General features: G+C 44.7%; 1 protein-coding gene across 1 annotated transcript in view; it reads left to right on the top strand.

Annotated features, from left to right (window-relative positions):
- The first annotated feature begins 459 nt into the window (after window positions 1-459).
- LOC103352529 (uncharacterized) overlaps window positions 460-14,232 on the top strand; it is a 37,162-nt gene continuing 23,389 nt past the window's right edge. Inside the window, exons 1-3 of the mRNA XM_089315610.1 lie at window positions 460-516; window positions 760-903; window positions 6,065-7,102. Of these exons, the coding sequence (XP_089171736.1) occupies window positions 460-516; window positions 760-903; window positions 6,065-7,060 (1,197 nt within the window). The 3' untranslated portion in view covers window positions 7,061-7,102. The remainder of the gene's footprint in view (window positions 517-759; window positions 904-6,064; window positions 7,103-14,232) is intronic.

Raw genomic sequence — 14,232 nt, 5'->3', positions numbered from 1 at the left:
TCTGTCTTGGGCCTGAAGGATATCTTTTGGCAAAGGAAAGGCAGCTTATTTTTCTAACTAGTAACACAATGTGTTATGTGTTGTCTGTGACGTGTTCTCTCTCTCATTGGAAAGTAATTCATAAATATGCAATTTGCTTTAAAATTTAATAAGATATAAACTACTCTTCAAGGCTGACCTTGGATATTTTAAAAATAAAATTCTATAATAATGATGACATTAAAAAGTGATGAATAGAATGATTATTTGGGGATTGAGGATCACAAGGTCATTAGTTTTCGAAGTCATCTCAGCCTGAATTTACCCATCAATTAAAGTAGAAACATGACACTGGATGTGTCACTCAGACTTTCAGGATCTCACATTAGAAAACTGAATTTAAGATATGAAAGGACTAGGAAGAATGGATGCTCAAGTGAATTGTCTCTCAAATACTCACAAGTTCCAGTCATCGCAAGCATGGGTGACATCGCTGCAAGTGGTTATAATTTCAAAGCAACTTTCAAAGTTATGGAAGTCAGCAGACAGCCTTACAGCTTTTGCCGTGTGTGCTTGTGGATTTGGTTAGATTGTGCAAAGCAGAAGAAAATAAAACAGATTTTCCCCCAATAATATAGGAAATGTATCAATGTTTAAATGAATAAGTACAAACATCCTTAAAATTCCAGAAAGTTGTAAATATATTGAAAATCTATGAAAATAAATAAATATGTATGTATATGTAATTTCTCTGAAAAGTTTTGTCATTTTTAATTTCAGAATCCCTTTGACCTGACTCAGGAACTTGCACTGTGTAATGCTTCCGCCCCTTTTGCTCCATCTAGTGGAATACTAACTTTTGCTACTAATCACACAAGAGATGACACAGTCCTTACCTTCTGTAAGCAAGTGACACTTGCTCTGGTACTTTTTAGTTATGACATGATATGTATAAACCATTCATGCAACTTCATTTCTTTTTACAATGAACTTAAAACTGTAAATTTTATAGTGTATAATATATTTGGAAGAAATGTGTTTCCTTTACTCTTTATTTTGCAAGAAAAGTATTCTCTGCTGAATAAGCACATGAATCCAGGCTAATAAATAATGAAACTTGCACTCATTAAAGAAGTTTAGTTTAAGGACACTTTCTGAAGTTTTGCAGTTAATAACGAAGTATTTATAAGGCACCATAAGTAAAAATTAAGAAGAAAGGAGGTATTCTCCTTAGCAATATAATTAACAAACCAATAGGATTTAAAAATTTATTTTCCTTGCATGCTGTATTTTTAAAGTTATTCTTCCAGTTGATAAAATATGGTATAGTAGGCCAGCGCTGCGGCTCACTAGGCTGATCCTCCGCCTGCGGCACCGGCATCCCAGGTTCTAGTCCCAGTTGGGGTGCCTGATTCTGTCCTGGTTGCTCCTCTTCCAGTCCAGTTCTCTGCTGTGGCCCGGGAAGGCAGTGGAGGACAGCCCAAGTGCTTGGGCCCCTGCACCCACATGGGAGACCAGGAGGAGGCACCTGGCTTCTAGCTTCAGATCGCCATTTGGAGGGTGAACCAACGGAAGGAAGACCTTTTTTTCTGTCTCTCTCTCACTGTCTAACTCTGACTGTCCAAAAAAACAAACAAAAACAAACAAACAAAAACCCCAAAATCATGGTATTGTAATAAAGTGTTATGATGATGATTTAAATTCACTGATCTCTGATTTTTTTTAAAAAGATTGATTTATTTATTTGAAAGTCAGAGTTACACAGAGAGAGAAAGAGAGAGAGAGAGCGAGGTCTTCCATCTAATAGTTCACTCCCCAATTGGTCACAATGGTTGGAGCTGTGCTGATCCAAAGCCTGGAGCCAGGAGGTTCTTTCAGGTATGCCACATGGGTGCAGGGGCCCAAGGACTTGGGCCATCTTCTACTACTTTCCCAGGCCATAGCAGAGAGCTGGATCAGAAATGGAGCAGCCGGTCTCAAACCAGTGCCCAGGCCAGGGTGTTAACCCACTGCACCACAGCACCAGCTCCCCCACCTTTTTAAAGATTTTATTTATTTATTTGAAAGAGTTACACAGAGAGAGGAGAGGCAGTGAGAGAGAGAGAGAGAGAGAGAGAGAGAGATCTGATTTTGCATAATGAATAACTGCTTGTTAAAGTCGTCATCCAAAATGCCATGTGCTCAGTTTTCTATGGACACGTCCAGGGCAGCTCTGTCTCGGAGACTACAGCCTCGATGAAAAAGCCACAACACGATGTTCTTCATTCTCCTGCCTCACCCTAAGGAGTCAAAGGCATTTCAGAAAAGCTCAGTTTCCTCCTCTTTATTTTATTTTTAAAAATAGTTTCTTTTCTTTTTTTTTAGTTTTTTTTTTTTTTTTTTATTTGACAGGTAGAGTTACAGACAGAGAGACTGGTCTTCCCTCCATTGGTTCACCCCCCCCAAATGGCCACTACGGCTGGCGCTGCGAGGATTCGAAGCCAGGAGCCAGGAGCCTTTTCCCGATCTCCCATGCGGGTGCAGGGCCCAAGCACTTAGGCCATCCTCCACTGCCCTCCTAGGCCACAGCAGAGAGCTGGACTGGAAGAGGAGCAACTGGGACTAGAACCCAGTGCCCATATGGGATGCTGGAGCCGCAGGCAGAGGATTAACAAAGTGAGTCATGGCGCCGGGCCCTCCTCTTTATTTTTTTGTATTTTATAAGTTGAAACTTTCTTGTTCAGGAATGGCACATTCCATGGCAGCCACAGTCTGTACAAGCGTCCCTATGTATGGCTCAACATAGTAGAGCCAACGACACACCGAAAACTGGCCGAGGTGCACAAGTATTAAGACAGTGGTGTCCCAACATATTTGAAAATACTCCTATTAAATTATCTTTACAACCTATTGCAATTTGATTTATCATCTGCTGTTTCTACAGAATAAATGAACCCATTAAAAACAAACACACTGTAGATATTTATTTTGAGACTACAACTTCTCTGGGGAGCCTGCAATTCATGGAAGCAGAGACACTGGGAGGAAGTAACAAATTGAAGTCCCGGCATTCTAATGAAGGATTGGACCTTCAGTTCTGCTTAAACAAGCCGGAGGAGGAGGGGAAATGAAATGAAAGATGTGATTATTTTTCAAGTCGTTAATATGTAAGTCAGTAGCAGAATTTTTCACAAGTTTTAAGTGCGTTTTTTTTTTTAGTAGATTTGGAAAATATGTTGTTACATCAAGTTTATTGTTGTATGGTCACATAAGCAAGTAACTGATAGAAAAATGGATTATCTGCCCATGAGGCACTATGGCTAACAATAGGCCAGAGAAATATCTATTTATTATGACAGGATTAGCTTCTGAGTGACCAGGCTGCCTACTGGACTTACATAGGAGAAGAGCGAAACAGATGCAGGCTTGCCCAGAATGTGATTCTCAGGACAGATGAATTATATTACAGCTTATGGTATGTTTCACAGACTTGTAAACAAGACATAATTTTATCTGTGATTAACATGCTCCCTCTATGAAGATTTTATTTAAAGATTTTATTATTTATTTATTTGAAAGTCAGAGTCATACAGGGAGAAGGAGTGGCAGAGAGAGAGAGAGAGGTCTTCCATCTGCTGGTTCATTCCCAATTGACAGCAATGGCCAGAACTGCACTGATCTGATGCCAGGAGCCAGGAGCTTCTTCCAGGTCTCCCATGCAAGTGCAGGAGCCCAAGGACTTGGGCCATATTCTACTGCCTTCGCAGGCCATAGCAGAAAGCTGGATCAGAAGTAGAGCAGCTGGGGCTCGAACCAGCAAAAATATGGGACGCCAGCACTACAGGTGGCGGCTTTACCCACTACGTCACAGTGCCAGCCCCCTATGAAGATTTGAAAGCTGCAGCCTCAAACAGTCTGCTATTTCTGAATATCTGAAAGGTATCTTTGGTCATTTTTCACCACCACCACTGAAACACGGTTGTACTTCATTGTCACCTGTCTTGTTCAAAGGAATGAATTTGAGGCCTTAGGATCTGCTTGACACATTTGTCACTATTGAAAAACCTCCTTGGGGGGTTGGCATTGTAGCACCGTAGGTTAAGCTACTGACTGTGATGCAAGTATCCCACATGGGCACCTGTTTGTGCCCTGGCTGCTCTGCTTCCAATCCATCTCCTTGCTAATGCCCAGAAAAAGCAGCAAAAGATGGCCCAAGTGCTTGGGTCCCTATCACCCACATGGGAGCCCCTGGTGAAGTTCCTGTCCTCTGGCTGAAGCCTAGCCAGTCCTGACTCTTGCTGTTATTTGCAGGTGAATCCACAGACAAAACATTTCTCTCTCTCTCTCTCTAGTTCTACCTTTAAAATAAATAAATAAATCTTTTTAAAAAAACTACTAAATAATAATTCTCCAAAATAATAGCAGAGACCTTTCACACAAACACACCCAAAGCCACTTGGCTTGCACCTCTTCCTAATTAACTCAGGACAACAACAAAGTATAAAAGCTCTATCCTTCGAAAGTCACTGTCAAGAAAATGAAAAGGTAATTCACATTCTGAGAAAAATGCTTGCAAATCCACAGTTAATGAAAGTCTTGGGTTCAGAACAAAGAGCTAATTCAAAACTCAAAGGCCACCTACTGTAATTTTTTTAAAAATGGGCCAGAGATTTGAAGAGACACCACACTATAGATCATTCATATGGCAAATAAGTACTTAGACATAAATATTCACCCCCTTTAGTAATTAGGGATGTGCAACCCACAGCTACTTTGCACCTCTTGAAATGGATATAATTCAAAGATGCAGAGTAATGAAGCCTTCCTATACTGCTGGTGGAAATAAAAAAATGGCACAAACCAACATGCAAATCTGTGTGGCTGCTTCTCCAAAAATTAAACTTGGTTACTTACCATACATCGAGCCATTCATGTTCACCCAAGAGAAGTGAAGTCATATATCCAAGCAAATACTAGCACATATGTGTTCATAACATTTATTTTTGCTTAGTACAGACACATCATATGAATTCATAGATTTGTTAGATATTCTGCTAAATGTTTTCATTGCAGTGCTGGCTTGTTGCAGTGCACTGGGGTCTATTCATCTGCTCTGTCAAAGTTCCTTGCACAGCTTATACCTGGGAGTATTCCTGTTGCTTCTATTGTCGTATTCCCTGTATCTAGTTTAACATCAATTCCTGTAGGTTCTGCTGATAAACCAGAGTATGATCTTAACAGATTAGCGGATTGTAATATCATTTTAATAGGCCATGGGTAGAATTTAGAAAAATAAATAAAAGATTTGGGCATTTGGTGTAGGCTGACATTCCTCAGGACACCCACATCCCATATCAAAGTGCCTGGGTTCCAATCCTTTCTCATTCTTGATTCAAGTACCTGCTGATGTGCACCTTGAGAGGCAGCAGATAATGGCTTAAGTATTTGAGTTTCTGTCTCCCAAGTCGGAGGCCCAGTTAAGAGTTTCAGGCTCCTGGCTTCAGCCTGTCCTAGCACTGGCTGATGCTAACATCTGGAGAGTAAAACATTGGATGGGAGATTTTTTCTCTCTCTCTCTCTCTCTGCCTTTAAAATAAATAAATAAATTTTTTTGACAGGCAGAGTGGACAGTGAGAGAGAGACAGAGAGAAAGGTCTTCCTTTACCGTTGGTTCACCCTCCAATGGCCATAGCGGCCGGTGTGATGCAGCCGGCGCACTGTGCTGATCCAAAACCGGGAGCGAGGTGCTTCTCCTGGTCTCCCATGCGGTGCAGGGCCCAAGGACTTGGGCCATCCTCCACTGCACTCCCGGGCACAGCAGAGAGCTGGCCTGGAAGAGGGGCAACGGGGACAGAATCCGGCGCCTGGACCGGGACTAGAACCCGGTGTGTCGGCGCCACAGGCGGAGGATTAGCCTATTGAGCCACAGACCACGCGCGCCCCCGCCAAGCCCCGGCCGACAAGGCAGCACGGAGAGTGACACGGAAGGCGCGCGCACACACGGGCGCGCGCGCCGCCCCCGACACAAACGAGCGACGGACCGCCAGCCCGGCCCTGCGGGACCCTCCCCCAACACGGAGCGGGAGGCGCGGGCCGTGGCCGTTAGGGCCGGAAGAGCAGCGCCCCGGTTCCCACCGCGGGGACCGGCAGACCCACCCGCACAACTACGCTCCCCCGACAGAAGCGGAAAGCGGGGCGCACGGGTGGGACACGCCACCCAACGCACTCAGCACAGGAGGGACGGCGGCCGCGGGATAAGGGTACCCCGGTCAGAAGGCACGCCCCTCTCGGATCGCTAGAGAAGGCGTTCCTCACCGAAGGTGGGCCACTCCCCACCCCAACCGCCCCCGCCGGGCCGGCAGGAGGCAACCACGGGAGCGCCCCCCAGACCGATCGCGCGAGGGGTCTGCGGTATAGGCAAGAAACGGCACCTCGAGCACCCGCGGCCAGGGCCAGCGCAGGCTGCGCTCGTTACCAATCCCGTTCCCACAGCCCCTCGGGCGCCCGCGCTCCTCAGGCCCCGGAAGCGCACGGGTACGCGACCAACGGGGAGCAGGACCGGACCACACCGCGACCGCTCCGCACACCCTGCACACACCACCCCGGCGGGGCGGTGGCAAGCGCACAGGCATGCGCCCGCCAAGCCAATTCCCCACCCACGTGGGGACGGCACGACACCGGCAGCCTCCCTCCAGCGAAGCGAGGCACCCACGGGTCTCCCCTTCTCTTACCGCCTCGACCCCTCCAAGACTCCCAAGGGGCACGTGCAGCAGCAACACCCGGAAGAGGGCGCTGGGGGACAGGAGTAACGCCACCGCTGGGCTTCAGGCACCTGAGGCAGGACCTGGACCGCTCCTGGGGCCCCGCACGGCTCGCGTGGAGGCAGGGCGACGGCGAGCGATGCCCAGCCACGTCACAGGACCCCGACCCCCCGCCATCGCCACGAGGCAGAAGGCGGGAGAGCGGAGGTCGGGCCGGTTTCCGCACCCCTGCCGCCCACACACCACCCACAGGTGGGGAAGGCAGAACGAGGGGCCTGCAGGCCAGGAGAAGCTCAGCAACCTTGGCCATGAACGGCCGTCCCTCGTCTGGAGCGGCTTAATTCCGGCCCTGGAAGCGCCACAGCACCACATCCATCGTTCAGGTAAATCATTATTTTATTAATTAATTTTTTTAAAGAAATACACTCATTAATCTTTACAGAAATCTTCTCAAGCCAATGTTTAGTTATGTTCCTTTGCTTTGTGCCTTAGACGCTTTCACATCCCAGGTTATATTGATATATCTGGCTTCACCTTTCTTGCTAGAAATGTATTCCTTGAAAGCTATCACTGTGTTGAATAACTTATAGGATTTTTTTATTTGAGAGAGAGAGAGAGAGAGAGAGAGACTAATTTACTTCCCAAATGCCTACAATGCCTAGGAGCAGGTGGGCCAGGCCAAAGCCAGGAGCCACTATTTAGATCTGGGTCTCTGACATAGGGGCAGGGGAATGCAGCTCCTTGAACCATCACCTGCTGCCTTCCTTGGTCCTCATTAGCAGAAGACTCATAGTGAGAGTGGAGCCAGGACTTGAACCCAGGTACTCCAATGTGGAACATAGGTAGCTTCACTGGCATCTAACCACTGTGCCACACTCCTGCTTTGCGTTTGGGGTTCTTAATGGTGCCTATTCCAATATGAAGGGCTCTGGACTAGATCATGATTGTCAAAACTGAATTAGTAGGAACAGGTCAGATTCTGGATATATTTTGAATCTAATGACCAGAGGGTTTGTGGACATTTGAGATGTGGATTGTACAAGAGGAAATTCACAAAGTCTCCAAAAAATTTTGGGCTTAGCAAATTCCTGAGTCATGTCATCTACTCAGAAGGAGCCAGTGCTGTGGTGCAGTGGGTTAAAGCTCCAGCCTGCATCCCATATGGGTGCTAGTTTGAGCTGGTTCCAATCCAGCTCCCTGCTGATGCACCTGGGAAAGCAGCAGAAGAGGGCCCAAGTCCTTGGGCCCCTGCACTCACGTGGCAGTCCTGGAAGAAGCTTCTGGCTCCTGGATTTAGATCAGTACAGCTCAGGCCATTGCGGCTATTTGGGGTGTGAACCAGCCAATGGACGACCTCTCTTTTTCTTGCTCTCTCTCTTTCTGTAACTTTCTCTTTCAAATAAAAAACAAATCTTAAAAATACAAAAGAAGATACAGATTACTGAGCATACTGAGGGATGAGGAGGGAGGCTGACTTTCTTGTTTAATTCCCCTATTTTGAAATCAACATTTTATTTTATTCAGAATAGTTAACCCCAGTCTGGTGTGTGTGATGGTATATGGGCACAGGGTCTCTAAAGAGGTATGTACATTAGAAGAAGGCCATTACATTGGGCCCTAATCCAATATGTCTGGAGTCCTATACTTAAAAATACATATATATGTATATACATTTATTTATTTTTTTATTTATGGAAAGATACAGAGAGAGAGAGAAGGTTTGGTTTACTCCCCAAATGGTTGCAATGGCCAGGGCTGAGCCAGGCAGAAGCCAGAAGCCAGGAGCTTCATCCAGGTCTCCCACATGGATAAGTAGGGGTCCAAGTACCTGTGCCAACCCCTGCCGCTTTTCCCAGGGGCATTAGCAGGGAACTGGATCAGAAGCAGAGTAGCTAGCACTCTAGCCAGCATTCCTGGCACACAGGCTTCAACAAAGGTGATCTAACCTGCTGACCACAGCACTCACTGCTAATATCCTTTGTCCAACTACAAGATCAGGACGCAGACACACACAGGGGGAAAACACATTGACCACACCGCTCTGACAACGAGTGAGGCCTTGGAAGACATCAATCCTGCAGACATTTTGATCTTGAAGTTCCAGCTCCTATAATTTTACAGAAATGAATACCTGTTGTTTGTTGTTTTCCTACCCCTTGAAGTAGAAGGTTTCCCCAGATTATACAACCACGATAACCAATCTCAGTCCAAATGTTCTAATAGTGACGAGAAATAACTTTCATGTTTTGAAATTGGAACAAAGAAAGGAGGCCTGACTGTTGAGGATGGCCAGCTTCCTGAGGCCGGTTGTGAGTCTCCACTGTGGTTCATCTGGTCCTCTGCATGGCCCTCTGTTATACTCGGCACCACAGTATCACGGGAAACAGAGCCTGCCCTTTCTTTCACAGTCTGCATCTTTCAGTCACACGTTTAAACCTGGACTGAAAACGTACACGTGAGACAGGCATGGTGGTGTAGCAGTGAATTCACCACTTGGGGTGATTGCACCCCATAGCAGAGTTCCACTAGGAGTGCCAGCTACTCCACTTCCGATTTAGCTTCCTGTCAAGATCCACGTGTTTGGGCCTCTGCAACCCTCGTGGGAGACATGGAAGGAATTCCTGGCTCCTGGCTTAGGCCTATACCATCCCTGGCTGTGGCTGATACATGGGGAGTGACCAGCAGGTGGGGGATCTCTCTCCCCACCACCCTTCCTATTGTTCTTCCTTTTGAATGAATAAATCAACCTTTAAGAAAAGAAAACAAGCACTGAAATGTATTAGCTTTGTGGCCTGTTGATTATCTGAGCCCACGTTTTCTTCTCTGTAATAGGAGGATAATAACTGCATTTCTCCCTTAGATGTGGAGCTCAAGAAAAAAACAAAAAACCCTCCATCTGCACTCAGAATGCTGATTACTGCAGGCTGGTGGCAGTGGGAGGGATAGTGAGTTCAGATTAAGAGAAACAAGAGGGGAAGCTGAGTGTGGCTCACTAATGACTAATGACAATAAATATACTAATATAAGATGTTAATAATATGGAAAGCCGGGTGTGGTGTGTAGAACTCTGCACCACCTCACGGTTTTGTTTTGTAAATGTAAACTCTCTCTCTCTTTCTCGCTTTCTCTCTCTCTGTCTCTCTTCTTCCCTCTCTCTCTGTAACTCTTTCAAATAAAAAAAAAATTAAAAAAAAAATCTTACCAGAAAAGTATAAAAAATATGTTCAGCAATATCAAACTTACTCTGTTAGCATAATAAGGTTATGAAAATGAAATTTGTGGCCGGCACCGCAGCTCAATAGGCTAATCCTCCGCCTTGTGGCGCCAGTACACCGGGTTCTAGTCCCAGTCGGGGCGCCGTATTCTGTCCCGGTTGCCCCTCTTCCAGGCCAGCTCTCTGCTATGGCCAGGGAGTGCAGTGGAGGATGGCCCAAGTGCTTGGGCCCTGCATCCCATGGGAGACCAGGATAAGTACCTGGCTCCTGCCTTCGGATCAGCGCGATGCGCCGGCCACGGCCATTGGAGGGTGAAACAATGCCTAAAGGAAGACCTTTCTCTCTCTCTCTCTCACTGTCCACTTTGCCTGTCAAAAAAAAAAAATGAAATTTGTTATCAGTATTTTTTATATATAATCTTCTTACTAAACCCATAATAATTACTTTAACTCTTGGACATACATCTGACATTGCCTATAGTTGATAATATTGAGAAATTTATGGCTTGTGGTGTGGTATAGCCAGTGAAGCCACCACCTGCAATGCCAGTATCCCATATGGGTGCCAGTTTGAGATCTGGCTGTTCCACCTCCAATCCAGCTCCCTGCTAACGCACCTGGGAGAGGAGTGGAGGATGGCTCAAATACTGCCACATGAGAGACCTGGAAGAAGCTCCTGGCTCGTAGCTTTTGACTGGCCCAGTTCTAGCCATTGAACCATTTGGAGTGAACCCGTGGATGGGAGATATCTCTCTCTCTCTTTCTCTCTAATTTTGACTTTTAAATAAATAGATTTTTAAAAAAAATATTGAGTAGGTATGTCCTCAGAAGAAACTATTTTACCAGAGCCAAATCTACTGTTTTTTTAAGTGTCTAAGGATCCTGAGGGAAGGAAATTCCCCAACCCCAGGCCACTTCAGCCATCCTGTCCAAACTTTAGTAGAGGTGGGGAAGGGGAAGGGGAAGTTACTGAGAATAACTTGTAAAGTTCAGTCTAGAGACACAGGCTCGCTAAGACAAAAATCAGACCATAGGAGTACAGAATGCTGCCTCTCTCTCTACAATTTAATTATTAATAAAGGTCATTTACATTGTCTGACTATCAAGAAAAAATAACAGGTATTCTAAAAGTAAAAAAAAAAATAAAATATAAATCATTTTAAAAGGCAGTGCAGGAACTGGTGCTGTGGTGCAGTAGGTTAATCCTCCACCTGCAGCACTGGCATCCCATATAGGTGCCAGTTCTAGTCCTGCCTGCTCCTCTTCCAATCCAGCTCTCTGCTATGGCCTGGGAAAGCAGTGGGAGATGGTCCAGATGCTTGGGCCCCTGCAAACACGTGGCAGACCTGTAAGAAACTCCTGGCTCCTGGCTTTGGAGAGGCTCAGCCCCAGCCATTGTGGCCATTTGAGTAGTGAACCAGCGGGTGGAAGACTTCTCTCTCTGTCTCTTCCTCTCACTGTCTGTAACTCTACCTTTCAAATAAATAAATAAAATCTTTAAAAAAAAGGTAGTGTAATCATCAGAACCAGACACAGCAGTGATGTTGGAAGTATCAGGCTAGAAATTTGAAAGAACTATGATTAATATATCATGTGCTATGGGACTTAAATGCTAAAGTAGACAGCAAACAAAAACAGATGTGCAATGCAAGCAGAAAGATGTAACTCTTAACCATAAAAAGTAATCAAGAAGAAATGTTAGAGATGAAAAACACAATAACAAAAATGAAGAATGCCATTGATGGGCTAGTAGTAGATTTCACATGGAGGATCTCTGAACTTGAGGACACATCAATAGAAATGTCCAAAACTCCAAAGTAAAGAGAATAGACCACCCACACACAAAATGAAGGACACCATATCAAAGGACTATGGGACAACTAAAAAAGGTACAACTCATGCATAATGTGAATACTAGAAAAAGACATTGAGCAGGAGAAGCAAAAAGTGTTTGAAGCAATAATAACTAGGAATTCCCCCAAACTAAAATCAGATACCATATCAGAAATCTAAAAACCTCAGAGAAAACCAAGCTGTATAAATGCAAAAACAAGGCAAGCAAGCAAAGACAACAGAGACACAGCAAGGCATATCATATTCCACAAACAGAAAATGAAATACAAAGGAATAATCCTGAAAAAAAAAGCCAAAGGACAAAATGCCTTACTTACAGAGGCCCAGGAGCTTGGAGCTGCTTCTGTTCTCCCACATGGGTGCAGGGGTCCAAGGACTCCTTAGAAAATATTTGAAAATTAGTCATCTAAGTTGAAGGAGCTGCATAGGCTTTATCACACAAACAGAAATTGAAGAAATCTATTACCAGTAGACTTACCATCAAGAAAGGAAGATCACCCAAGGAATAACATGTGAAGGTAATGTAAAACTCTTATTAACTAATTTAACAGATTGTGGGGAGCAACTCGGACTAGACTGTTACTGGAATTAAGACTTATTCTATGCATCTGCTCTCCCACAATATGGCGCTGAGAAGGGAGTAACAACTTCTACGCAGCTACGTAGCTGAGTGATGACCTGCAGGAGCTGATCCTGCTCCTGATTCGAGGAGAGCAGCGTACTCGGCGTGTGGGTAGCAGAGTTGAGATTGGTGGAAGAGGACTATAAAGGAGGAGAGAGACAACATGTACCAGGAACATCTATCTGAAGGAACACCTGTGCAGCCCCCGAGAGAGCCGGCCGGCGGTGTGCCGCTCCCCCGCGGAAGTGGGGAAAGTGGCAGGGGGAACCGCCCTTCCACGGAGGTGGAAGGGACGGTAGCCAACCCGGGAAGAACCAGCAGCAAACCCGGGGAGGGCCGAGCAGGCAAAAGAACAACGCAGGGTTTAGTGTCGTTCCTCCACGAAGAGGGGGAGCGACATAATGGTGCTGTGACTCTGATAGGAAGCCTAGGCAGGGTTTAGTGTCGTTCCTCCATGAAGAGGGGGAGCGACAACAGATAAGTTTGCTCAAAATAGTAATAGGAAAAATGTATTTGATTATTTTTGTGTGCATATTTTATGTGTATATAACATTCATCACTTTTTAAAAATAGTTACTTGATTACTTTTTGTTTGAAAGACAGAATGGCAGTGAAAAAGAGGGAGAAGGAGAGAGAGATGACAGTGAGAAAGAGGGAGAAGGAGAGAGAGGGAGAGAGAGAGATAAGAAGAGAGAGATAGAGAGAGAGATTCCATCTGCTGTTTCCCAAATACCCAGAACATCTGGGGCTGGGCCAGTCCAAAGCCAGGGCCAGGAACTCCATTGAGGTGTCCCACATGGACAACAGGTATTCAAGTACTTGAGCTATCATCTGCTGTTTCAGGAGTATTAGCAGGGGCTGCATCAGAGTATCCGGAACTCAAACCAGGTACTCCGGTGTCAGATGCAGGTGTCCCACATGGCAGCTTAAACCACTGAGCCACAACACTCACACATATCCATTATTTCTTACTGAACATTTTATGTATCCTTATATATTAAAGTTAAGTAAATGATACTAATGAAGTGAGGCACAAGAGTGAGAGATTCCTACTTTATGTTATTATAAGGAACTCACACTACCTGAAATGCAATAGAGTACAATTTTAAGTGTGCTTGAATTAGTTGCTAATGTGGTTTTGCAAACTGCAAGGGAAATCTCTAAAAGAAATTTTTAAAAGTATAACTGGTATGCTAAGAAAAGAGAGAAAGTGAAATCATATAAAATGCTCAATTAAAATCACAAAAGGCAGAAAAAGAATAGAAAAGAAAGAGCAACAAATGTGCTAAATCCACCCAACCACATCATATTGAAAGTCAAGTATCTGATACAGCCATTGAAAGACATAGATTTTAACAGTGTTGGTTTTTGCTAAGACTCTACTACATGTTGTCAATGAGAAGCTCACTTTACATATAAAGCTCATGGTAATGCCAAATGGTAGAGCCAATTTGTTAAAGTGTTTGCATTTTATAACAAAATGAACACACTCATATGATACAATCTGCAATCATGCTCCTTGGTATTTACCCAACCTACAGAATATTTACATTTACACAAAAGTCTATGCATAAAAGTTAATATAAGATTTATTTAGCATTTCCTAAATGAGAAGCCACCCAGATGTCTTCAGCAGGTGATTGGACAAACTATAGTCCATTCAGACAGTAGAATCATTCATAATCAACACTAAAAAGAAAGGAGTATTCAAGCTACGGAAACTCTTAAGGAAATTAAATGCACATCACAGATTGAAATAAGCCTATCTGAAAAAGGTTACATAGTGTCTCAGTCCAAGTACACCATGTGCTGGGAAAGGAAAA

The sequence above is a fragment of the Oryctolagus cuniculus genome, chromosome 16, assembly GCF_051225735.1.
Source record: "Oryctolagus cuniculus isolate XC-2025 breed Fujian yellow rabbit chromosome 16, ASM5122573v1, whole genome shotgun sequence".
Classification (NCBI taxonomy): Eukaryota; Metazoa; Chordata; class Mammalia; order Lagomorpha; family Leporidae; genus Oryctolagus; species Oryctolagus cuniculus.
The sequence above is the reverse complement of the archived record's forward strand: the minus strand, read 5'-3'. Positions and strand labels throughout refer to the sequence as shown.